Below are 27,572 nucleotides of genomic sequence, written 5' to 3' on the forward strand. Positions count from 1 at the left end.
TTTACATTACCTCTGGAAGGATGGTGCAGTGAAGTTTGGAATTTGGTGCAACCAGAACGACTCACCCAGTGAAGGCAGCTTGGCAGAAGAGCAATAAAATCCAACAAATATGAGATTATGCGGTGGCTCTTTTTTAGTTATCCTATGCAACCAGAATGTATGAGACATCATCCAGGCTGCCACTTGGCTTTCTGATCTGTTTATCTCAGCCCTAAGCTGCTGTACCTCCTTTTGTTGTGTGGGCCAATATATTTTCTTTTCTCATTGTACCAAGATCCCCTATATCCTTTTTAATGTTTTGTGCATCTGCATGTGTTTAGAACCCTCCCTGTGTATAGGGTTCTTCTCTTTATTTATTGCAGAATTATTTGTTCCTTTTTTATTGTTACTTGCTACATTGAAAACCAATACAAAAATTGATGGTGTGCTTTTTTTTAAGGAACAAGTAGTAGATCCCTACCACCACCGCATTCAGGTCTCCACTGCAGAATGTTGCAGGTGTGCTTGTTCATATTGGGAGCATTAGAATGGGCTTTATGCTTCGAATAACAAATCCATGCATGGAAAATTGTTGAGAATGATGAATGGAACACAATTCAAAGGAAAACATCAGTGTTGCAACCACTCTAGACCCCAGAATATCCCTTCATTTAAAACATCTGCCAGTTTAAGATGAGGGATAAGGCTTTGTCATATCGCCTCAAGCTGGCCGGTTCACATTAGCGGACAAAAAGTCTCTCTCATACCTACTCTTTTAAGCAGTTTGATATTGTTTCTTTTGGTCTAAATGACATATAAAGAAAGAGGAGAGTAGTTATGTTAGTCTTCAAAGTGCCACAGACTGGGTTTTTCACCCCTGATATCGTGGACTAACTGCAATTATTTTAAGAGGGCATAAGCTTTCATGTGCCGGCACCTACTTCCTCAGATGCATACATGAAGAATCAGACTGGGTGGATAGACAGTCGACTCAACTTCTTACCTATCCAATTACAGGGTCATTAAGCTCAGGAACACAAGATCTTAACTTCAAAACAACCTCAAGATGGCATATGACTCATGTTAGACTAAAATAAGTAACCATGATTGTTTATAGTTTTGTTTGCTGTAAAATCTGCTATGATTTAAAACTCAGTAACACACGCACACACATATTTATATGCTTTAGCCTACAAAAACTGATACCATAATAAAAACAGTCATTCATATCCCACAGATTCTTTCCTGTTGTTTTTCATGGTGACTAAGACACACTCACGCCCAACTGCAACAAAACAGTTATTATCCCTGTAAAATATGTTGAAGGTTTTATTGGAGGCTCATAGCTTATCTGGCCTTTTTTTCCTTAACAGCTTTGCAATCTGTTGGGCCCGACTGAGGCCTTGCAGTTCATGGTCCAATGAAAAGGTGAAGCCAGCTTAAGCCACCCTGTTTAAGGCAGGGTATAAATTCTTAGCAAACAAACACACAAACAAAATTACTGGCAGATAGGAACAAAGCCCCAAAGAGTCATGGCAAATGTGGTACAACACAGAGATGGGGCGGTCCTGTGCTGCAGCAGCTACTGTTGTAACTGAGTCTATCAGGTGAGCCATTCAATATGCCTGGCACTGTCTGCTGGGGGAATTCCGGGGGGGGGGGGGCAGAACCTTGAGCCCAACAGCGTCCCTGAAAAAGTTTACACCTATGTCATAAACTGTTGAGCTTAACACAAGTGTGTTGCTGCATCAGGCCAAGGATCCATCTAGTTCAGCATCCTGTTTTCTAACCACAGCCAGTGAGATGCTTTCATGCCCTGCTTGGGGGCTTCTTGAAAGCACCAACCTCCTGCCATTCTTGTGATTCCCAGCAACAGGAATTCAGATAGAAATTCCATGATCAGGAACTTTGAGCCATAATGCCTTATAGCCACTGATTTGTCATCTGTGAATTTACACTATACAGCTTTAAACCCAGTGGATATTGCAAGTTACTTATGTGCCAGCTTCCCATACACAAGGGATGCTTGTGGGACAAGAAAGGAAAGCCTCTCTCCCCCCCCCCCCAAACCCCCACAAAGATACCCTACACTCCCAAGTTTGGGTTCCAGTGCTCAACCAGGAGCAGTGGGAAATTTCTCTAAAGCAGCTTTCTTCCATAAGACCTGGTGGAGTGGACGGGGCCCTAAACACCGGCAATGCCATTTGAACTCTGTCAAAACTGTGAAGCGCCAGAAGAACATTAAGGAAGAGTCACCAGTCTGGAGCCATACACTGCAAGGTTTAGGTTTGCCACCTCAAAAGATCCTTTGCACAGCCAGACATCTGCTATACAAATAAGATGCTTTGGTTAGGAGAGAAAGAGGAAAGCAGGCATGAAACAACGAGGGAGGAAACACTTGTGTGAAGCCAGCCATCCAGCCAGCAGATCCTCCCTCGGCGTTGACAGGAGAAAGCGGAAACCACAAAAACCAGCTCTTTCAGTTACTTCGAACCATTACGACGATAGTTCTGCAACCAGAGTCTCATGTAGTGAACTTCCAAAAGACGGGCTTGCAGCACTGAGTCCGGATCGTAAGGGCTGTTGGAGCGCAGGTCCAAATGATGAGCACCTTCTGGGATCAGTATGGCAACTAGAGTGTCCGTGATATTCCGTGTTACTCCGCCCCCAGACCAGGGGTCGAGCCCACCATTGCTGGAAGGAAAAAGGGGAGAAAGAAATGAACATCTATCTGCATGTTAGGAACATCCCAATTAACAAAAGGTTTGCATCCCATCCCAGCAATCTCTGCAGGTCAATGGAAAGGCTTGTTTTGTGTTATCACCCTGGAAACTGGATCAGGGTGTCAACTGTAAAGCAACTGTCAGGGGTCCCGAAGGTCACGTGTGTGTGTCTCTCCCCATCACACCAACATGCCCCTGATTATATTGTATATTTGCACCAATTCTACTTGCAAGCCATTGTGGAAAGTATTCTTGGCTGAAAAGTGGGCCATGAATGTAAGATTCCAGCAAAAATTCAAGCTGACACCTGCTGTTTACTTCTGTGCATGCATGTCTAAGACACCCGTTCCCACAAAAATCATTCCTACTTTTAACAAGCTATGCGAATTGAGTGCAAGGCTGACCACATAAATCTCTTACTCATGCAATTCCAATATGCAATTATGTTATCATCCCCACCGCTGGCTTGGCATCAGGTTTGCATCATTTGCTGATTATTCAAGTACTACTACCTTGCATAAAATGGAAAATGTAGATGAGAGAAGCTGTCTGTTATTAGAGTAGCTTCTGTTGGCGGACAGAGAGTCACAATACAGTCACGGGTGGAATTCTATGCGGCTCCAGAACAGCACCAAACACCATCAGCTAGTGACATAGCTCACATTCCAGCCATGCCCACCACTTATGATTGACAGACACACCAACACCTCACCTGAAGATGATGTTGCTGTGAGCACTGATGTTCTTCCCCCCATAGAGAGTGGCGATCCAGTCAGGACGAGGTCTCACCCCCCAGGTTTTGAAGCATTCATCCGAGTAGGTTTTCAAGTCCCAATTTTCGGGCTCAAACATGTCGTTGATGCCATCTGAACACATGGGCATCACCATTTCAGTGCAAGCCTAGAGCAGAAGGGTGAAGAGGAAAACAATGAAATTAGTTTAGAGAAGTAGACTGCCTTTTTTTAAGGGGGGGGGGATGAACCAACTTATGATCCTCTGTAAAGCAACAGGCAGGTACATCAAGATTGCTGTATAAGTAAGGCAGCCGGTCCACTTCTAAAACAATCGAGTTTTCTACTTCAATTTTTTACAGTACAAGTTCACCATAACATGAGGACAATACAAAAGTGTGACTATTCAGCTTTAATTGCTTCATTGTTCTAAACTCCTGAGGCTCTGTGTATATCCGGAATGGGCACTCTTCTTGAAATTGCATTTGAACCCGCCCCCCCCCCCCCCGCCCCAGTCAGTATTTTAAACTTTTTTCTTCCAAGTTGCCCAACTTCACTGTTGTATTCCCCGGACATATTTCACAAGGCTACAGGAGGTCCAGTTCAACTAGTTTGACCTCAACGTCTAGACATTCTGTCGCAACTTGGCGGCTTTTCATCAACCCTCAGGTGTGTATAACTAAAGCAACTTTCATAATGTGACCCTGTTTTACCCCTGCCTCCTCCAGCAGTTTGGACGGCACACTCTTCTTAAAGAGCAGGGACCTACCTGGCCTTCTGTGCTCTGTTAAGCACTAGGCAGACTGATAGCATCACATCATGGATGAAGAACCCTTTCCCACCCAAGAGCTACATTTCTCCATGGAGAATCTTCTGGGAGCTGCATGCCAGAGATGAGTGGGGTCAAAGCAAAAATGTGCTTAGTCCCCCACATAACTGCCACCTGCCCCTGATGTGAGAGGGTTTCCTCCTTTATCCTAATTGCCATGCTTGGGTAGGGAAGGCCACAGGCTAGTTTGCCAGCCGTGTTCTGTATAAATAATTGGCACTGTAAATATACCCACCACCCAAAAACCTACCAGATTACAATTTGTTTTTCACTAGCCTGCTTGGCTGGCAGAGGAGGGGTGGAAAACACTGCCCCTCCCATTTCTACGCTAGATGTAGAGAAAAGATGGATTGCACCTTCTCTCCATCAATTCTGCCCCTCACAGTTGTGTTTAGGAATAGGCACAAATGGGCAAACCTTTATTCAGAACTGAGTTCTCATCAATGTTCAGTTCAAGGGATATTTTGCCTACTAGAACAGTCTCCTTCAGGAATACTGGGGAGTATGTTGGACCCTCCAACACCTCAATTGTCTTAATTTGGGGCAATGCCTCAAAAAGCATTCTCTATCTCTGTTATATTCCTCCCCATTTGAGGTATCCCAGTAACTATTGCTACTCTGAGGATCAGAATGGAGACTCCATGGTTCTTCAAATCTAATGGGCTTTTTAAAAGGACTCAACCAAAGGTTTACTTTCACATTTCTGTAATCCCATAATCATGTTGATATTTCTTAATTCTAATAGCTTTTAAATCCTTTAAGAAAACATCCAAAATATTTTGCATTTTCTCTAACTACTGTGCTTTATCTTGTGATATACTATCAAATTCCAGCTTGGTTTCACAATACTGAGTAGTTTTTATCTGTCTTCCGTTTCCACATTTGAACGTTCAGTTAGGAAGAACATTAAATCCGTAGAATGTATGTTCAGAATAGATGCCCATTTGTATAGAAGCACAATGGTTAATTGAACTCTCAAATGTGAAAATGGAGATGATAGCTAAGGATACTCGGGACAGTGAAACCGAGCTGGAATTTAATTGCATATGACAAGATAAAGCAGAATGGTTAGCGGAAATACAAAAAGAATTGATGTTTACTTAAAAGATATTACAATTTAGACATTTAAATATGATGAATTAGATCACAGAAATGAGTAGATATACCTTTCCCAATGACTCAGGATTAAATGGAACATATTGTAAAAGGACTTAAACGTAGATGGATCTATAACCGGGTCTTTATTGTGTTTCATACCTATATTTTTGATCCTATATTTTTTTAATTGTAGCTGTCGGAGATCAAACATAGGACATTCTGCATTCACATATGGGTCTCAAGAGCCCCACTTTGTGCTACAGTTTCACAGAGCAAATGATGCTGCATACATACCTGATAATACCAGCCCTGAATCCCAAGGCTTTTTGTGGCAGTCTGAGTTAAATTAAGGCATGAAGCACGTCCCGTGTAGTTATAGTAGACATCTACTGCCTGTAAGATGTTTTGCAGCAGCAATTTGTCTGGCAGTTTGGGATTCCTCAAGTATTTACAAACTGCCTATAGAAAGACAGAAAAGGGGAAGTTTTTTTTAAGAGAGAGAGTGCAAAGAAATCAGCAACAGACTAAACCTGCAGACAGGAGATGCTGCGTTTTCTGTAGACTCAGTTTGTCCACTCTGGTTAGTGATAGCAGATATGCAACCTCTAAACTACAGATCAGCAAATTAACTTTGAATCTTGGCATGGCCAAAACATTTGTTATTCTACTAATAAACAAAATCATTACCACAAATCTGCAGCGAGAGGATTTCCTTCATTATACTTTAATAAAAATAGCGGCGATGGACCTATGGTACTCGAAATGTTGCTGGACTTCATTTCCCATTATCCCTTGGCCAGGGCTGACGGGAGTTAAAAGTCCAGCAACATCTGGAGAGTCACAGGTTAGCCACCTTTGCTTCAAAGAACTTTGAGAGTTTAAGCTTACTAACCCCAAATGATTTTCACAGAGGGAAATCATCTACGGTTGAAGGCAGTACGTTACTGAATACAGGTTTCCTGGAGATTCTAAATGGGAAGAGAACTGTCATGCTCAGATCCTGCTTCCCATAGGCGTGTGGCTGGCCACTGTGAGGGCAGGATGCTAGAGCAGATCAAGCAGCCTCTTATGATCTTAGGTGCAGTTCCTTCTTGGTCTCTCCAAGAAGATTCATTCTAGTTTAAGATGGCTTCTTTGCAGCATAACTGTGGATGCTACTGCAAACAGGCTGAGGATAAGGTAACAATCTGTTTTACATTACTTTGAGACACTGATGATCTGGTGCCTTAGTAAGGTGCGAGGGGAGGAGGGGGAGAGTTCCAGCAACTTCGGTATTCAGCTCTTGGCAGGAGCTGGTTCGCTGAGCGAAGGGTGAAGGGGTTGGGGGAGTTAATCACTTATTAAGACGACTTCTAGCCTTTTCCAGCCTACTGAGCAGCTTCTCGGCTGGAAAACCAAAGATTCCTGAAAACTCCTTTACTAGCACAGATGTGCCATACGGAAGTTAAAGAGCGGCTTTAAGAGGCGGCAACCTTTTATGAAGGACAGCGGGGAAAGGGGGTAGGTTTGGGGGAAAGAGGGAAAGCCTGCACTTCCCCCAGAGGACCATGGGCCCCATTACAGAGGAGGATTAAGCAGATACATTCAACTGTTCGAACGGATTCTTTCCCCTAAGCTCTCAATACACCTCTAAGTCTCACTCAGGATAATCACATTAGTTTTATCACTGAAGTCCCCCCCCCCCCCCCGGTTTGAAAAGAAAGGAAGGGAGGAAACTGGAACAGCTTATGCCACCCAGAGAGGCTGCATACATTTTTCCCTTTTAAAAAAATGTTTTGCAACAAAAGAGAAGGAAATCTCTTGGTTTTAGGTGTTGGGGAACTGAAGTGCCTTGTCAAAAGGCTCTCAAAGAAAGCCGCCTCCTCCCTAAATGGCTTCTAGCCATAAAAAACCCTCTAAAGCAAGCAGTAACGAACAAAACAAATTTGGTTTCAAAGTTTTACCAAACCTGGATTTCCAGGTATCTTCCCTCATCTCTCCCCACTGCCCAATAAAAGGCCATTAAACTGTCCCAAAGTCCTAGACTGGGCTTGAAGAATCTCTGGGATGTGACCATTGCAGCATCTTCCCACCAATCTGTGTCCTCCCTGGACTTTTAGGTACCTGAAGAATCACCTCTCCCCATAAAAAAGTGTTCATGCACTTGGATCTTTAGGGGAGGTTATTGTGTCACTGCTCCACTGGAGGTAGACTTGGCAGGTACAAAGGGCAGGGCCTTCTCGGTAGTGGTACCTGAACTATGACTGCAGGGCCTTCTAGAAGCCTTTTGCTTCTATGTGCCATATTCTAGTATTCTAGCATAGGAAACACAGCTCACTTAAGAATACACATCCCCTACAATAAAGCTACTGCTTTCAACTACAGTGGTGCCTCGCAAGATGAAAAGAATCCGTTCCGCGAGTCTCTTCGTCTAGCGGTTTTTTCGTCTTGCGAAGCAAGCCCATTGACGGCTTATCGGATTAGCGCTATTAGCGCTATTAGCGGCTTTTAGTGGCTTATCCGCTTAGCGGATAAGCAGATAAGCGGCTTAGAAAAGGGGGGGGGGAGGAAAAAAAACCTGCAGGAACTCGCAAGACATTTTCGTCTTGCGAAGCAAGCCCATAGGAAATTCGTTTTGCGAAGCACGTCCAAAACGGAAAACCCTTTCGTCTAGCGGGTTTTCTGTCTTGCGAGGCATTCGTCTTGCGGGCCACCACTGTACTAGCTTGTAGCTCACTCCTTTTGCTCTTCTGTGGTGTGTGTGTTTGGGCAGGGGTGCTCCCCTCTCCTTGCTTAGGTTACATCACATCTTGGCTCTAGAAATTCTGCTAACCCCCTTATTAAAAAAGTATTCATTTCCTCTATCCTCAGGCATCAATTAAAATCAATTGTTTAGAAACAACTCACAATGCTGAAAGCCACAATTTATGTCTGATGCCTAATGTGCTGGCTGCTTTTGTACACTGATGTTTTTAACTGAAATTATTTGCTACCTTGGGAGTACCACTGTGGAGCCAAGAGGCAGAATAAAAATCCATTTAGTGTTCAGTTATTATTGAACTACAACCTCCTCAATAAAGGAAAATCATCTGGAGGTTGTGCGATCAACCAAATTATGCTTAGTATTCTCTTATTATGGAATCCTTGGGCATCTTGTGTCACTGCTATTTATTAATGTTTGACCTCCTAGAGTCTTTAAAAAGTGTTGGCTAAAAGAGAGGATGCGGAGCAAATGAAAAGATGCCTTTGTTCAGTTACCTTAATAGGCCAGGCAGGGAGAGGTTGCAAGAAGTCAGCCTTATATGGGTAGTCAACCATTGCCAAATTAACCCAAGTCTCACTTAGCCATCCTTTGAAAGCAGCAGCATCTGTCACAGTTTTCAGTGGGCTACACAGGCGAAATGTACACGAAAGCCAATGCAAGCCTTCCTCTGGAAAGAAAAATATACAGAGATTCAGTTAACACATATTAAGCTGCCTTGTGCCAAGTCAAACCATTGCTTCCTCTAGTCCAGTTTTTTCTCCTCTCTGGGCAGTGGCTCTTCTTGGGGTCTTTTCCAAGTTCTCCGATCCAGGAGTCTTTTTTAAAAAACTGGAGATGTTGGCAACTGAACTTCTATACTGAGTGGGAAACCTTTTTTTAGCTCAAGGGGCAAATTTCCTCACTGCCAACTTCCTGGGGGCTGCACTAATATTGGTGGGTGAGGCCAGAGAGGAACAAATGCAACTCTTTCCAGGAGGTTACATTCAAGCCATACAAAAGTCACACAACACAACCCTCTTCAGGGAAGCAAGAGGCATTACCCGGGTTCAAGGCCACATTTCACCCAGGCAGAAAACCTGGGTGGGCATCGATTAGAGTTAGTGAGGTGAGCTATGAGTGCTAGATAGAGGAGGCCCTGAACACCTAGATATGGCTCCTCCCCACTGTCAGTACAAAGAGTGCAGAAAGGAGGCTCTTAACATTTCGGGAGAGCCCTGAGTGAGATCCTATAGCCACTTCCAACAGGGATTACACAAGCAAAAAAGTATGTATGTGAAATATATTTGGGCAGCATCATGAGCATCTACTGGATACTACCTGTGCCCCAATAGGCTATGGATGACAACTCCCACCAACCACAGCATTTGTGCTTCTTAAAACCAAGCTGGGAAGAAAGTACCTGGTCATTATAATGTGTGAGGTATGTGTGAAGGAAGGGAATAAAGGAAAGTGCAATCTCTGGAGAGTGAATGAGTGGTAGCCTGGATGTTGTTTATTAAATCTGTATACCACCCGACACCCATAGGTCTCAGGGTGGTTCCCATCCTAAAGTTGCAATATAAAAAAAAGCATGAAATACATAAAACAGTGGTACCTCAGGTTACATATGCTTCAGGTTATAAACACCGCTAACCCAGAAATAGTACCTCGGGTTAAGAACTTTGCTTCAGGATGAGAACAGAAATTGTGCTCCGGCAGCATGGCAGCAGCAGGAGGCCCCATTAGCAAAAGTGGTGCTTCAGGTTAAGAACAGTTTCAGGTTAAGAACGGACCTCCGGAACGAATTAAGCACTTAACCTGAGGCACCACTGTACCAATTTCTCCAAACTAATAAAAAACACACTTAATGCTGAAAACCCCTTAAATACATTAATCTTACAACAAGGAGGCTGGTCCACACCCTCATTCCACCACCAAAGCACTGCCTCCAAAGCGATGACCCCCTTTGGTGTTGCCCCACAGGGGAAGTCACACCCCCCAAGGCAGGCAGGCTTTATAGAACTGCTAGGAGCACATCACAGCAGAGATCGAAGGCCTAGAGAAGGTTCTAGATGAGTCTCTTCATGAGCTGCCTACCTGTGGAAGCAAGACGGTCAACGGCTGCCCAGGAGTTCCTGATGCTTTCTGAGCAACAGTTCCCACTCTTTTTGAAATCTTCGGTTACGATACGATAGAAGCTGCCACAGGGAACCAGGTTATCGAACTGCCAGATGGGGGCTGAAGCCGCAAGAGCTCTGTGAGCCAAGGGGGAAAAAGAGGAGATTAATGAATAAGGAGATCTAACTGAGCACTTGTGGCAACAAGAGCTTTTGCCATGGATCCAAACCCTAGCAGTGAGCCAACTGAATCATCCCCCAAAGCCATTCAGTCTTGGCTTGTTTTTCGTAAGCTTTCCCCCTTCAGTTAATAGCCTTCCTCACAGAGCTGTTGCTTGGTTGTTCTTCAACATGGGGGTTGCAACCCATGACTTGCTTGTGCCAGTCTTAAAAGTGAGGACTTGACAGTGGCAACAGCACTGTTTTTAAAAAAGGAGAAAGGGTAGCGAAGAAAGGTCACGAGACAAAATTAAAATGTGTCTTAAGTTGTGATGTGCATGCCATCTGATGAATATAGTTAATGGGTGTTAATGCAGATGCAGAAACACCAACAAATTCCTCTGATGCCTTCAACACAGGGTTGGTTCCTAAAGGTGGAAATTTCCTGAAGCACCAAGAACAGCTGGTCAGAGTCAGTACAAGAGAATTCAGGTGCCATGCCCCATCTCATCCAGACCCACTCCAACCTGCCTAACATTCCCTGGAGCTAGCCCTTCTTAGATAGAGTCTGTGCCCACTGTAAGCTGCTGGTCCCCCAAAACTGAAGTAGTTTGCTCTGGTAATAAAGGAGTTTGTGTGTGTGTGTGTGTGTGTGTGTGTGTGCGCGCGCGCGCACAACACATACCCCTTAACCATGAGATGAACACATCTAAAGACACACAGACAGACAAATCTGGTGTGTGTGTGTGTGTGTGTCTGAATATTGGATATTTAAATCCAATTTGTTCTCTGTGAAATATGCAGAATTTTCTATCAGACAAGATCATTTTCTGATACTCTTTTGGTACAGCACTCACCCAATTACAATATGAGGATATTTCATTCGAAACCATGCAGCAAGCATCCCTCCATAAGACCCCCCTATGGCAATGACTGGAGTGTCCTGGGTCCCAGGGATAGTATGCTTCAGGTGTTGAATGAGCACTGCAAAATCAGCCAAAGCTTGCTCTGAAGACAGGTAATTCAGATGCTTGGCATCCTGAAACAAGATTGCATGACATTTGCATTTAGAAACAGAAAACTGACTCTTAGTCTTTGCTACCCCAATGCAGGAGGTGAAAATGCTATTCATTTCTCACATGGCTCAACGGAGAGAGCACCGGAAACAATGATGTGGGAGTTCAGCAAAAAGGTACAGAAGAATCCACACATGGCAGCAGACTTGACTACTCACTACACAGTAGCCCACATGGTTTCTACTGCAAAGGAACAGGACTGTGTCTGGGATGTTCCCAACCTTTTGGGTAGCACAAGCTCTACCTATATGAACATGTGATACAACTGCACCCTGAAATTGTGTGTTGTGGGAGGGATTATGCCATAGAAATTGTGTGTTGTGGGAGGGATTATGCCATAGTAAAGCTATGACAGTGGGTGAAACCCTGTCTACTTTTACCAAAGGAACCCTTGCAAATGTCACATGGCAAGACTGTCACCTCCAATGTAGCAGGACTATGAGGGAAGACACTGAGTTTTAGCTGTATTTAACTGGCTACCCTTGCTGAAACAACTCATCCCTATACCTCAAATTTCCATTTTGCAATTGCTCCAGAGCTCTCTTATTTACATATAAATTGCTTATGGTTTTTTCTATTACCGCACCCGTATCTCCCATTCTAGTTGTCCTCTAAAATTCTAAATTCTCTGTTGAACCAATAACTAACCTGAATGCAACGGGCTACTTACACTGAATGATTTGTTTCCAAAGGGCAGAGACTCTCCATAGTATCGGTGTTCAGCAAATACCAATATGGCATCAAGCTCTTCCGCTATGTTCCACATAAGACCCTGGAAGGAAGTAAAGAGAAAAACCCAGCAGAATAAATGTTGTCTATTTACAAACTGCCAACCACTAAACCATTTAAACATAATTTTAAGTTATAGAACATCCTATGCATACATAATTACTATAAATCAAAAGAGTTGTAAGGTTGTATATTCTGAAATTTATCATTCCAATTCATCTACTATATATTTTGTAAAGTTGTTTGTTCACTATGCATTTGGAAATCTCTTAAGATATGAAATTTTGCATAATGGTTCCTGAGATCAAGGACCAAGCTTTTGCCTATGTCTGGATACACTCAGATGCCCTTTTGAATCAACATGAAAACTGAGCCTTTGAAAACTGTCCTGAATTTAAGCACAGGGGTTTTTTTGGGGGGAGGGGGGCATGTTCTCAGAATTCATGAGCAATACCAGGTACTAGGCTGTTAGTCTCAAATAAAGTTCATATTACTGATTACTCTTCTGTAATATGTTAATTTAGGGAGCAAAGCAAACTCAAGATCAGTCACGACAAGTAAGTTGAGATCCAGAAGATTTCTGGCTCAGTTAGTTAATGCCCAGCACACCAAGGCTATGCCGGTAAAAGTACCACATCCCAGCTTGGCTGGAAATATGCCAGGCTAACTCCTTTGCCCCAGATCAGCCAGGGTAAGCTCTGCCTGAGCTGAGACCAGTGGATATTATGCTGGCATAAACCCTGGGGGGGGGGAGGACATTCCAGGGGGGTGAGCAGGACTGGGCAGGGTGCCTTGCATTGGATCCTAACTCCATTCAGATCAATCACATGACCTGGCAACCAGGGTGAGCATATGCTGGCAAAAAGGGTGATATAAGCAAAATTTACACTGGCATATTTCAAGCAACTTTTGTCAGCTTCCTATAGTTAGGATTGTTCTGTTAGGCATATTCTGTTCTACCATTCTGAAACTGATGGAGCAGTATTTTTTTCCCAGTTTTTTGCTTTATACATTTTTGCAGCAGCAAGATTTATCACCACTTCCAAGTCATCTATAACAAAGTTATTTAAATAATACAAATGTGATATTTTTGGCTCCTGGGATTATCCAGTCATTCCCATTATTATACTGCAATCCTGAAATATATGTAGGAAATCAGAATGCCAACCGTCTTCTAAGAGCTGTACAGATAATAAATGACAACAGAGTTCCTACCTAGAATCCTAGACTCTCCCTTACCGTATTATTGGCAAACCAAGTGATATCTCCTTCATTGCCAGTATAGAAGAGCATCGACCCGATATTTCTCTTCCAGTGCTGGTCTGCAATGAGGTAGCGTTGCTTGAATGTGCCATCTTCGGAAAAACCAAAGTGGTCGATCTGCAGCAACAGACAGAAGGGAGCTCATGATATGGAAAGAAGGGAAAACTCATCAATAAGGAATTTCCTAATTTTAGACCATTCTATCTGCAACTCTCCAAGTAATGAGATTCACAAGCTATTTATTTATTATATTTCATACCGCACCTTTCCCCCACAAGGAGCTCAAGGTGGCATACATAGCTCTCCTTCTCATTTTATCCCGAAAATAACCCTGTGAGGTAGGTTAGGCAGAGTGTGACTGGCCCCAGGTTACCCAGTGAACTTCATGGCTGAGTGGGAATTTGAATCCTGGTCTCCCTGGTCTGAGTCTGACACCGTAACCACTACACGAACTGGCTCATGTGCTATTCAGACATGCAGAAGAGTAGAAACAGACTCAAGTAAACATACTCAGCAAAGAAGATTGGGATGGGAGAAAGACAGTAGATGGAGCTGTTGCATAAACTAAAACCTTCTTCCAGTCAAAGCAAAAGATGCGATCTGAAGCTTTGTGCATTTGGACTACTCAGGTGGGATCCCATATATGTTTCAAGAAAGGCTACAAACAGTAACAGTGCTGAAGAAGTGGCTCACCTTTGAGGATCCTACTGTTTTTAGTTCTAGGCTATGTTCACATAAGCAAAACTAAACCGTACTAGATACTCAGAGAAGTTATTCAGTACAGTAAGCTGGCCCCTTAACGCAGCGGTTACACCTAAAACCAAAATCCTGTATAGTCAAAACACATTGGGTTCAATGGCAGGTGGGGTTGCCAAAGTCTTTTTTCGTGGATGCTCACCCCCTTTCTGCCTATGTATTTATTTGGCAGGCATGTAAAGCTGAATACACACAAGTTAATTGTGCCCAAGTTGCAGGCTTACTGTGCAGAACAGCAGTGGTGCTGCAGTGGCAGGACTTCTGAGGCAGGAGTCCAGAGCCCTGCTCAATACAAAGTTTTAAACTGAATGAAGCAATGCAGATTGTTTTCTTGGTAAGCAAAGAACAAACCTAGGCTGCAGAATGTAACACTCCATTTTGTTCATCTATTGGATTTCATTCCCTTGGTGGCTATATTATCCCTCTGTGGAGCATAGCTAATGTTAGAACTTTCATCCCTTGCTTTTTTTCAAAAGCCAGAGCAAAATAGGATATTACTCTCACACTGAAATTTAGGTGCTGGTGCTGGAACCAAGCGTAAAGGAATATCACTCTATGGACAAAATGCAACTAGTACAGTTTTCTGATCATGGGGAAAAGCTTTAAGAATTCACACTAGTCCCAAGCAAGACATGGTAGAGGGCAACAGGGCACATCCTGTCTATATTGTCTCCTTGTAAAAAGAATCAGGGAAGTCACAGGATATCCTCCTGCAGCTTACAAGCCCATGTCAACAAGCCAAGCCTTCTTAAATCTCAGTTTTAAATGAAGTATTATTTTAAAAATATGTAATCAAAGTTTTTTAACATTAAGAAGGGCAGGAGTAGTACAGTGGCAAAGCTAAACATAGCAATCCTATGCATGTTAATTCAGAAGTCTCATGGTGTTCAATAGGACTACTCCCTAGGAAGCATGTTTAGGGTTGATTCAGCATTTTTACACTGCTGAATCAAATGTCTGTCAGCTCGTCTTAATTCTCAAAGCACTGATCAAACCCTAGCCCATGGGAACCTAGAGGGGGTCAGGGCACCCACAAACCCATACTTTGTTTGGGAAAAGACATGTGTGAGCGAGAGTTACGGGGAAAGTCAGTCAAGACACACTATTACAAAGGTCCAAAGATCCTTATACACAAGACTCGTCAAATGTGGATCTACCAAGAAAGCTTGTTCACTGCCTTTCATTCATTGGTCCTACATAAAATGTAGGTCGCATTCATTGGTACCTACATAAAATGCAATGCATATAGATGCATCTTTACCTGTTAATGGCCTACAGTATTAGTGCAAGATGAAAGGGGAGGTTACATTTCAGAGCCTGGAGGCAACCAGATTATCATCATCGTTATAGCAGGGTATTAACTAGGTAGACCTTTGCAAGGTTGCTTTATTTGTGTCCGTTCTGCATCACAGCAACAACATTGGATCAAGTGACAGATAGTTCCAGGGCACCCTAAAGGCAAATGTTGTGGCACAAGCTCTCACAGATACTAGCGAAACAAACCTTATTCTGAAAGCTAGTTGTTAGTTCTTCAAAGCATCTCAAAACAGCTGGTTCCGTTTGCTACACTAAGATGGTCGCAACTCCTTTGCTAGAATTAGATCAGTGGAGTTTTACCACATGCCAGTTTTTAAAAGCTAAGGAGGAAGAAAGTTAAATTGTGAAAACATGTTCAAAAAAGAAAGCCAGCCTGGAAGCAGTTTCACAAAGCATCTTTAGTTCCTGGCCCAGATACTGAAGAAAGTTCAACACCTTTGTCACTGTAGTCACATTAAAGTAAAAGCAGGAAGTTTCAAAAAGCAGAAGTGGGGGGCAAGAAGGAAGGATGGAAGAGACAGAATATGACTAACTGAAGGGAGGACTTATTCCATTCTGGTGGTTGTTCCACATGTAGTTTTTATTCAGAATCTTATTTTGTACAGGCATTCACCTCGCCCCAGGAGAACTTCTGCTTTATCAGTGACGTACTGAGCATCACAAGGAGGAACATGAAACTCATGCAGAGGATTTTCCAAACTATCACTCCAAATCTTAGCTCACACACCCAGGTGAGGACAGTGGTTTACTCAAAGAACTGCAGGAACTCGCCAGCCCAGGAATGCAATGAAGAGGGTGCTCAACACATGGGCCAGGCTTGCTTCCTTTCACTGAAGAAAGGGAAAAGATCAGTGTTCAGGTATCCACATAAACTGCAAACACATACAACCACCCTTTCTACTATAGAAGAACCACCTACAGACAGGCAAGCCCCTACTTCCCCTAAATAAGACAAGGAACAACTTACCACCCCCTCCCTGGCAGTGCAGTATAGGAGGAACTTGAAATCAATCCACTCTTGTTGCAGTGACTAAGGAGTGCAGAATAAACACATGGCAGAACCAGCCTTCATTAGTTAAGCTGACAAAGAAAGGAGTCAGCAAGAGGCTTCAAAGCACCATGTGAAAATAATGTTGTGGGGAATGAAACTGCAGTGTTTCAAAAGATTTAATTGTTTTATTCAAGGTATGCATGTATTATGCCATGCCCCTCAGCAGTTGTTTCATGACTGGTACCCACAGCAATCTACCAAAATGCCAAGTGTGCCCACTGGCCATAAAAAAAGTTTCCAAGCCCTGACGCAAAGTCAATCACCTTGTTTTATTGCAATACATGGAGATGCTTCATGCTGGCACCACATATTCTCAGCTGTCAGAGATGCCATTTCAACTGAGTCTGTGACACCCAGTGTGGCTGGATGAAGATATGGCAACAGCTCCCTACAATCCGTAATTTGAAAGGTGGAAGCAAGCCTTGAGACTGTGTGCCCTCCATCCTCCAATCCTGGCCTAAACTGTATTTGTCATATTTTTAGGACAAAACCTGGTTTGCCAACCCATCAATTTCAGATTTATAAGGGAACTGAGATTTATGTCTGTACACATCTCATGTGAAGTCACAGCTACTGGGGAAGGGGGGGGGGATCTGGTCCGAAGGATAGGTAACATGGGATGAGGAATATAAATTCTTCAGGACCCTTCCCATTTTGTAAACCATGATTTGTCAAGCCTTTGCCCCTATCAGACAGGATCAGCCCCCTGAGGACCAGATGACCCTCAGGGTCCCTTCCAACTCTACAATTCTATGATTCAATCTTTCAGTAAATCCTTGTCTAAAACTAACACATTCATATTTCCTCCTCCCTTTTCACCTTTGTTAAGCCTCTTCACCTTTGGAAATTTTGCTCTACTTCTGCTTTTCCAAAGATAATCTTCAATCTATGTTTTTTTTAAAAAAAGAGATATTGCATCATGGTGTTTATATTGGGTTCAAAATGCAAACTGACTCTTGCTTCCCTCTGCATCTTCCCCAATCATAACCTCCCTTTAATACACACTGCAAGCTTAACGTTTGCTTGAAACTTACTCCCAGAATATATATAACCTTAAAACTGACCATAAAATATGATCACCTTTATATAGATAGCTGAGTAATTTGATTTTATGGCTTGATTTATTTTCATCAGCAAGCGTGTGCTCCAGACACTCAACACAGGAATTGAAAGTATCAGGTAGCAAGGGATGGGAAAACTTCTGCCCCAAATCCTGGACAACTACCGCCACTCAGAGTATGTTATTATCTCATTTCAGGGTGTGAATCTGTGTGCATGACTAAAGTGATCATGCCAGAAGCTGTGGAACAGAAGCAGACTTTGGTCATTATAAGACTGTGGTTTAAGCAGGCTTGGATGCTATAAGCCAGGCTTCATGCCCTCCAGATGTTTTTGCCCTACAACTCCCATGATCCCTAGCTAGCAGGACCAGTGGTCAGGGATGATGGGAATTGTAGTCTCAAAACATCTGGCGGGCCAAGGTTGAGGTAGCCTGCTATAAGCTTTAAGGGCAGAAAATCCCATGTCTACCTTGACCCCTTCATGGAACACGAGGAACAAAAGGCTTCAGTTGAACTGAGATCATGTGCCAGGTGAAGAAGATGCAAGACTCATTAGCAGCTGAGTGACCTTCATGAAATGCTTTGTGCCTGATAAGACTTGAGAATCTGTCACTTCCCAAAAATAATTAAGTAAAACTAAAACACCTTTCTTTTTCTTTTACAGGAGTCTGCCACTGATGTCACTTACCTACATACCGGTAATTTAATTTTAGTGAGATAAGGTGACGTGAAAGAAAAGAGTGAATTAGAAGACAGGAAAATTACTTTTGCTAGTTTTATAATTTTGCTGCTTTATCAGTTCCCAATGCTTTGATGAAGTCACGCAGAGCTCTTGGCACACAATCCACTGATAAAGATACCCAGATGGCAGTGGGAAGAGGGAAGTCCAATAGGAACTTCTACAAAGTCCTTTGACCCTACAGGACAATAATAAAGACTCCTATTGTCAAATAAATCCCCCAGTGATTTGTTCACAATACATGACTATTTTTAAACAACTCTTACAATATACCAACTCTTTCCATCCTAAAATTTTGATTAACCAAGGATGTTTTTCAATGAGAGTTTCATACTGGTTTCCGTTTGCTTGGGATCGCTTGTATTTTAATTACAAATGCAGCCATCCCTGCACCTGCCTGATTTTTTTTTTACTAAAGTGGAACCGTTCGGCTTTCGAGGCATGTGCAAAAATGGAAGCATTCACTTCTGGATTGTCGGTGTTCGGCTTCCGAATTGTTTGGCTTCCGAAGTGTTTCAACAACCGAGTTTCCACTGTATATGATTCAGTATTTCATGAAGCACATCACTTAATACTCCCAAGGTCAATTATTGCATAGTATTGCAGCACTGGCATCAAGATCTTGACTTTAAAGGCTATTATAACCTAAGCGCGGGTGGCGCTGTGGGTTAAACCACAGAGCCTAGGACTTGTCTATCAGAAGGTCAGCAGTTCGAATCCCCGCGACAGGGTGAGCTTCCGTTGCTCGGTCCCAGCTCCTGCCAACCTAGCAGTTCGAAAGCACGTCAAAGTGCAAGTAGATAAATAGGTACCGCTCCAGCAGGAAGGTAAACAGCGTTTCCGTGCGCTGCTCTGGTTCGCCAGAAGCGGCTTAGTCATGCTGGCCACATGACCCGGAAACTGTACGCCGGCTCCCTCGGCCAATAAAGCGAGATGAGCGCCGCAACCCCAGAGTCGGCCACAACTGGACCTAATGGTCAGGGGTCCCTTTACTTTTACCTATAACCTAAGACCAGATATAAAGAGTTATATTAGGCTGCCATAAACATGATCAAGACTGCTTGAGTCTATAGAGGCATTCATTTCATCCAAAGTGGGAGCCTCCTGCCAACACTAACACGATCATCATTTTTCATAGAAAAATACAGAGGTGCATTCAGAGATAAACAATAGGCCAGGAGCTTGCTAATAAATACATGCTGTTGTTCAGAACAAGAAGTCCAAGTAGATGTTCTCACAGAGGAACACAATGTACACTTCCATACCATGTTCTGCAAACGACAAGCTTTATTCAGGTTACAGCTTCTTTACACAGCAGTGTCAAAAGATGCAACCTCACACCATTAATTTCTTCAGAGACCATATGTTTGCCTTCCTCTCCTCAAAATAGATGTCTGAACTCCTACACCGCTTCCTGTGACAGCCTGGTACACACAAACAGGGTTCAAAAATCCCATTGTTCTAGGCGCATTTTGCAACAGGGAATTCCACTAATGGGAGCTGTTTTTGAGCTCAGAAACTGCTCATTCTAATGAAATTCCCCGTCGCAAAATGTGCCTAGGACAATGGGAGTTTCAAACACCGGCTAAATTTTGCTTTTGTGTAGTTTGGTTTCAACATGTGACAATGAACATTCAAAAAGTTTACTATCCTTTAATGTTGTTTTTAGTTCTGCTACCCAAAGAAGCTATTATCCAGTAGGATATATCTACAAGGGCAGCTCTTCTAGAGTCAGATTCATAGGGCAGTTCCAACCAAACTTAAAATGGGTGTCTTCAGGAGTTCCACGCTTGGGTGTGGTGGAAAGCCATCATACCATACAAAACTACTAGCCACACCTTTCCATTCTAATGAGTTTTGGGGCTCCACAACATTTAAGCAACATGACACTCCATTGTTAAGAAGGTATTGCTTAGTCAATGTGATATGACAGCCTTCTCTTGGAATGTCAGGTGCTAAATAAGGATAGGATAATGATAGATAATCCTATATTATATAAGCCAGACAGAAACAATCCTAATTCGGTATATGGATATGAAAGCTGACTGAAATAATTCCAGTAAGGAGTTCAGCTCATGTTGAATTAGGGTCAAAGTAGACATGATTAGGGCTGAAATAGACACATGAATCCCTGTATTGGCACCAATGGGTGGCAGGATTTCCTCCCCATTCCAGCTTCAGAGAAGGGCTTCCCTCGGAACTACAGTAGAGGAAAGAACAGCAAAGCTCTCCCTCCATTGCAACTCTTACCCTGTTAATTATCCTAAAATGCTACTTGCTGTTTTGACCCTTTACTTACTAAAATACCACTGCTTAAGAGTGGAATGAGCCCAAGTAGAGCTGGGAGGGCACACCTTCCTCTGTAGAGGTTGAAAGTTAAGATACAGTGATGAGGGAGGATATTGTAGTTTCTTTATCTGTTCCTTCTTTCTTTCGTTTCTTTCTTTTCTATATTTCCTGTACATTAGTTTGTTTCTTTTATTGTATTGTGAAAACTTCAATAAATTTTTTTTCCAAAAGAATAAAAATAAAATACCACTGGTTAACTTGCCCATATTGTGACTTCTTCACTATTGGGGGGCCATTCCACAAGTTATACAATAACCAGCCCATATGGGCTTGCTTCCAAGCATACATTCAGCAGGAAGTTACAGTCAACCTTTGCTCTTTTAAGAGATAAACTTAAATGACGTGTTTTCAAAGCACTAGCTTGTCAGTCACATTAGTGACACACTTATGTGTTGAGTGCCCAAACACATGCTTTTGCCCTACAGAGGTTACAGTCGTACCTTGTTGTCAAACTTAATCCATTCCGGGAGTCCATTCGACTCCTGAAACAGTTGAAAAACCAAGGCATGACTTCCGATTAGCTGCAGGAGCTTCCTACACTCAATTGGAAGCTGCTGGGTTTGCGGCGTTCGGGAGCCAAAACGTCCAAATACCAAAGCATTCGAGAACCAAGGTATGACTTTCACAATCTTGATCCTTCAAAAGTTTGCTTGGCTCCCCAAAAGTTAACACATTCTAGACCTTGTGGCTTTTGGAAAGGCGATTATGTACCTGACTGAACCTCAACTAGAAAGCAATGTAGAGTGATTGCCCAAGACCTGTAATCTTACACAGTATAGCTTGCTTGAAGCTACAGTTGTTTTAAATGAAGGCTTGCATTCTCTGCCCTGTGAGGCACTTATACTAAGATTATGAAGGCTATGTAGTAAAACCCAGCGGTAAGAAGACAGCTCCTTTCTCCGCAGGTCTATCCTAGGCAAGCCAAAATGGGTCACCATGAAATGCTTGAAAGAAAAGCAATCGAAGAGGACTCACAGGGCAGTTACAAATTCACAAGTCAGCTGAGCAGATCAAACCACAGGGGAATACTAGGGAAAATATGTTTTTGCGGGGGGGGGGGGACAACTTCCCACTAGAAATATATTATTATTATCTTGCATGCCAGTGATGCTGAGGATCATTAGAAGTAATGAAAATTTGGTTATAATAAAAAAATTTATGATCCTGCAATTGTCTGCTGATGCACCAGCTTCATGGGTTCTTAACTAGGGAACACATTATCTTCAGCTGGAGGATTCTACTTGTCTACTCAGATGAAAAGAGGGGTAGTTTGCTCTATCTCACCACTAGCAGAAGAGCAGCTGATGGGTATGCAGGAGAGGACTCTTCATTATGGCACCTGGATTTGAGAACGCAATTGAACTTTCTGTGATAGTGCTTCATCAACCAATAGACAAATTTATTTATCTGGGCGTTTAGCTTAGACAATTAAATGGTTTGCTACGTAGCCACGTGTAATTTTGGATGTTTACTGTATTGCTTTATTGACGCTGTAACCACCTTCAAAGTGCTTTGGAATGGAAAAGGAAAGTTAACATCCTTCTAATAAAAATAAGATATTGGACATGGAAGAATGGGGAGTTTGAACGCATGTCCATCCATGTAGCTCATTGGGAAGGCCTGTGTATGTCACTTCCTCAGCTGCAAGAATAAAGTGGGGTGATCTTATGTTAACCACCAATTGTTTAGAGCAGGCTTCCTCAACCTCAGCCCTCCAGATGTTTTGAGACTCCAATTCCCATCATCCCTGACCACTGGTCCTGCTAGCTAGGGATCATGGGAGTTGTAGGCCAAAAACATCTGGAGGGCCGAGGTTGAGGAAGCCTGGTTTAGAGGGAGAAAAGTGGGGCGCAAGTATCATAGTACAGCTGACAACTAGCAAGAACTCATGTCTGCAAAAGATGGGGAAGCTGTGACCTTCCAGATGTTTCAGACTACAACTCCCATCAGTCCCAGTCAGCATGGCTAATGGTCAAGGATCACCTACATCTGAAAAGCCACAGGTTTTCCTCCACTGGGTATAAGGGATCCTGCCATGCCAAGCTTTTTGTGTGAGCATGTGGGGGGGGGTTGATGAAGTGGGGGAAAGCACATATCTAAGCCTTAAGCACTGCAGTGAAGGAAAAAGCTGGAAATTATGAAAAGGAAACTCTTCAATTACAGACATCCTTAAAGAGTCATGTCTGCAGTCTGACCTACAGATTAAGTGCATAAAAATAAAGTTTCACTGAGAAAACACAAACAACTACTTCCACTATTTCCGAGGACTATTGTTCAAAGGCCTATTGTTTCACTCACAGTTTCTTTTGTCCCTCACTATGCAAACATCTGCCAAAAAGGACTCATATGATCAATGCTGGCTAGCAACCTCTAAGAGACAATCACTTATTTTAAGAATAAGATAGAGAGAATCAGACACCTCTTTCAATTGGTGTATGATGGAGGCAATGACTCTGAAAAGTAAGAGGAGAGTTATGAAATACAATACAGAAATTTTAAAAAGTAATACTCCAGGATATACTCCATTCAGACCTAGCCATTTATGCATGCCCTAGAACAGTGTTCTTCAAGCTTGGCTAAGGTAGCAGGGGATGTTGGGAGTTGTAGTCCAATAACATCCAAGAACTCAAGGATTAAGAGCACTACCTTAGAAACTGTTGCAGCAAAACATTGCAAGGGAAAGCTGGCAACACTAATGTGGCAACATGCTTGCCATTACTATTCTTCTTTTGAAAAATCCACAATGAAATTTCAAGGTTCTTCATGGTTCATGGGTGCAGTTTTTAAGACACTGCACAGTTGAGTCTACAGCATAATGAAGGTGATCTGCGCCATCTGTTTTAACTGCCTGGGATAATGGAAGACTGCATTTGCACCTGTGCATAATTACTTTCATGTATGAAACCAGGAAAAACACTAATTACACATCCGTCAAAACAAATTGATGGCAAGCGAAACTGCCATGTGCTCTCCTCCCTTCTGCAGTCCAAGACACCTATTAAATCAATAAGCAATTTGGCTTGCAACATCTTTCCTTCCACCCTAGAGTTATTTTTACTGAGCCACCCAGGGACAAGGCATTGCTACATCTACAGAAACACAAAGATCAATGTTTCTACTTGAAAGGCTTTTTTAGTTTGTTGGGCTATATTACAAGAAGGGTTAGGGTTACAGATAGGTAGCCGTGTTGGTCTGCCATAGTCAAAACAAAAAAATTCCTTCCAGTAGCACCTTAAAGACCAACTAAGTCAGTTCTTGGTATGAGCTTTCGTGTGCATGCACACTTCTTCAGATACACTGAAACAGAAGTTTCCAGACCCTTCTATATAGTGAGAAGGTGGGGAGGGGTATTACTCAGAAGGGTGGTGGGAATGGGTGATTGGCAGATAGCTGTGATGAGCCTGTTGACGACTCTTAACGACTGCAATAGGTCTTACAGGAAAAAGCAAGGGGTGAAAAGGTGAAAAATGGCAATAAGCAGGTTAAGCCACCTGTCATTCCCCCCAACTTCATTTTTTCCATGAATTTATTAGTTTTGTTTTACAAAATGTCTCTGAAAGTGACTTACAAAAAATAGCATGCACATTAAAACCACCACGGAACTAAAAGAAAGTACAAGCTAAAAACACATTCCTATTTCTAAAAAGGCACATCCCACCCACTGAGGGCCACAGATAATTAAATACCAAAGACCTGGCAGAAAAGAAAAGCTTTTACCTGGCACCCAAAGTTCACTTAACAGTCACAGCCAATAGCCGGGTTTTATGTTCAAAAGTACTTCACATACATTATAATCTCATCAATGTTTACAAGGCTACTATTGATGAAACTCATGAAATTTTAGTGTTTTTGGCACTGAGTTTTGAATCTCCCCCTCCTATGAATCAGCTAACAGTCTACAGCACAATTCTCTGCGACTTTCTTCTAAGCAAGCATGCAACATGTTCAATTGGGCTTACTCTCAGGCAAGTGTATATAAGAGCTACAACCAGAGGATGTTGGTTAGTAGGAAAAGCCCAAGAAACCTGCAAACTAATAATGACAGGATAGGTTAAAATTAGATGAACTCATAGGCAAAAAGTTTAATAAGGCACAATGGTTCTGTCTCTAAACACCAGTTGCTGGGAAAATCAAGGAGAGTGCTATTGTGCTTACGATATGCCTTGTGCATCAGGCTGGACACAGTGAAAACAGAGTGCCGGACCAGGTAAGCCTGTGGTGTGATCCCTCTTATGTACTTACAAAGACAACTGACTAAGTAGAAGGGAGAGACCAGAGTTTGCACAAGAGCAGAAGAACATAAGGCTCCATTAGCAGAGGGTGGCAATTGTGTCAAGGAAAATTGGCTGTGCTAACTGAAGACACCTCCTAGCCAAATAGAAAGACCATAGTTAGCTGAAACCCAGTTGCTGGCTTTTGCTTTCGTGCCCTAGTTGTGGGTTTCTGGAGAGCACTTGTCTAATCACTGCTGAAAAACAGAATAACCATGAGTTCATCTAAGTTTATTGTAAGAAAGCAGCAGCCTGGGGCAACAGAGTTGTGAGAAAGCACATTCTGTCATTCAAACAGGGACCAAGCACCACTGGGTGATTACACCACCCGCTTTCCTGGAAGAACATGATGCACAAGGGTGAAGTCGACATGGCTCCATTGGCCACCCAAAGATGAGCAGTTGCAAGAAGCTTGCTTCACCCCCTCCCTGCCGGAAATGAAATTAATCACCTTCCAAACAAAACACTAGTGTCAAGAGTATGTATGCATTTTTCCTCCTCCCTCCAAATCTTTTTCCTCTTACGTACTGTATCTCTTTTTTTTTAGGACTGTGAACTTGAAGACACGAGCAGTTTTATTACTTATCCTTGAGAGTCACTCTGGGAGTCTTCTTAAAAAGGCAAGTACAGTGGTACCTCGGGTTAAGTACTAAATTCGTTCCGGAGGTCTGTTCTTAACCTGAAACTGTTCTTAACCTGAAGCACCACTTTAGCTAATGGAGCCTCCCACTGCCGCGGCTGCGCGATTTCTGTTCTCATCCTGAAGCAAAGTTCTTAACCCGAGGTACTATTTCTGGGTTAGCGGAGTCTGTACCCTGAAGCGTCTGTAACCTGAAGCGTATATACCCGAGGTACCACTGTACCAGTCCTTTTTAAGTATGCAAGAATACTTGACACTGGGCCCCTCCAGTCACACTCATCCTGACCTCCTTGCACAAACATTGTCGCAGAGATTAGATTATATCCCATTTTCACTGAGTCTTCCATCTTTGCTGACCATATATTCCAATTTGTTTATGGGGCAATTAGACACTACTGACCATTCAACCCATCTCCATCCTGATTTATATATTTTCCCATGGCTCACTCATTTGCCCCACACTTTTCAATGCCTGTCACTTTCCAAGCTTATGTTTAAATGTGGCTCTGTTGCACTAGGGAGGCAGAGACCATTGACGCACCTGTAATGCAGTTATATTGTAAATTCCTATTAATAAATTACCAATAATAAATTTAATAGTTTAATATTTAATTTAATACTATTAATTTATTGTTAATGGGAAACTTATTAACAAATTATTCAGAAACTATTGTCATTGATTTAATATCGGTTCATTTATTACCAATGGCAAGCTATCAGTAAGTTGCTAATTACTATTAATGAATGACTATTAATAAGAAAATTATTGCTAGTATTATTACTTTTAAATATATGCATGTAAACCTTTGTCCTTATTTCCTGTCACTTTCCAAATATGAAAAAAAAAACCCGTTTTATTCTTTTGAAACGTGGCTCTGTTGCACTGGGAGGACAGGGACCCTTGCCTTGCCCCACCTGAAGCGAGAACAAATTTGCCAATAACCAATTTTAGACATGGAGGCACTGAGAGATTTTACTTTCTTGGGCCCCATGATCACTGCAGATGGTGACAGCAGCCACAAAATTAAAAGACGCCTGCTTCTTGGGAGAAAAGCAATGACAAACCTAGACAGTATCTTAAAAAGTAGAGACATCACCTTGCCGACAAAGGTCCGTATAGTTAAAGCTATGGTTTTCCCAGTAGTGATGTATGGAAGTGAGAGCTGGACCATCAAGAAGGCTGATCGCCGAAGAATGGATGCTTTTGAATTATGGTGCTGGAGGAGACTCTTGAGAGTCCCATGGACTGCAAGAAGATCAAACCGACCCATTCTGAAGGAAATCAGCCCTGAGTGCTCACTGGAAGGACAGATCCTGAAGCTGAGGCTCCAATACTTTGGCCACCTCATGAGAAGAGAAGACTCCCTGGAAAAGACCCTGATGCTGGGAAAGATGGAGGGCCCAAGGAGAAGGGGACGACAGAGGATGAGATGGTGGACAGTGTTCTCGAAGCTACCAGCATGAGTTTGACCAAACTGTGGGAGGCAGTGGAAGACAGGAGGGCCTGGTGTGCTCTGGCCCAGGGGGTCACGAAGAGTCAGACACGACTAAACGACTAAACAACAACAACTTTTAGGTATATGCCTATCAGCTTTTTTCCCCTCGCTCTTCCCCGCCTTACCTTCTGGGTGACATAGCAGGTGCGGTAAGTGCGGGAGTCATAGAGGAGGCCGGGGTCAGGGCGGGACGCCGTGTGGAGAGAAGGGGGTCCGGGGACGACGACGCCCCCTGAAACAAGGCACACAGCCTCCAACAACCCAAGTATCGCCGGAAGCCTCATGATAAGACTACCTCACCCGCAGCCGCGCACCGCCCTTTTTATAGCTGAGCATCGTGGGGGCGGGGCCGGGGGAACGGAGGGAGCAAGGCGCGAGACGGCTCCTGGCTCCGCCCATTGCCGGGAGGGAAACCAAAACCAAATCCGTTGGGCGGTGAGGGGAGGAGGAGGAGGGGCGGGAGGTG

At 43.0% G+C, this 27,572-nt stretch overlaps 1 protein-coding gene across 1 annotated transcript; it reads right to left on the bottom strand.

The window, feature by feature from the left end:
- Positions 1–1,148: 1,148 nt before the first annotated feature.
- PRCP (prolylcarboxypeptidase) lies at positions 1,149–27,485 on the bottom strand. The gene is made up of 9 exons (XM_079973891.1): positions 27,232–27,485; positions 13,403–13,543; positions 12,105–12,206; positions 11,216–11,397; positions 10,180–10,337; positions 8,598–8,770; positions 5,655–5,819; positions 3,415–3,602; positions 1,149–2,673 (listed from the first exon to the last, which is right to left on the bottom strand). Exons 1-9 carry the CDS (start codon positions 27,388–27,390, stop codon positions 2,463–2,465), a joined length of 1,479 nt encoding a protein of 492 aa, XP_079830017.1. The 5' UTR covers positions 27,391–27,485; the 3' UTR covers positions 1,149–2,462.
- Between the last annotated feature and the right edge of the window lie 87 nt (positions 27,486–27,572).

Source organism: Podarcis cretensis (assembly GCF_951804945.1).
Source record: "Podarcis cretensis genome assembly, chromosome: 4".
In the NCBI taxonomy this organism is placed as follows: Eukaryota; Metazoa; Chordata; class Lepidosauria; order Squamata; family Lacertidae; genus Podarcis; species Podarcis cretensis.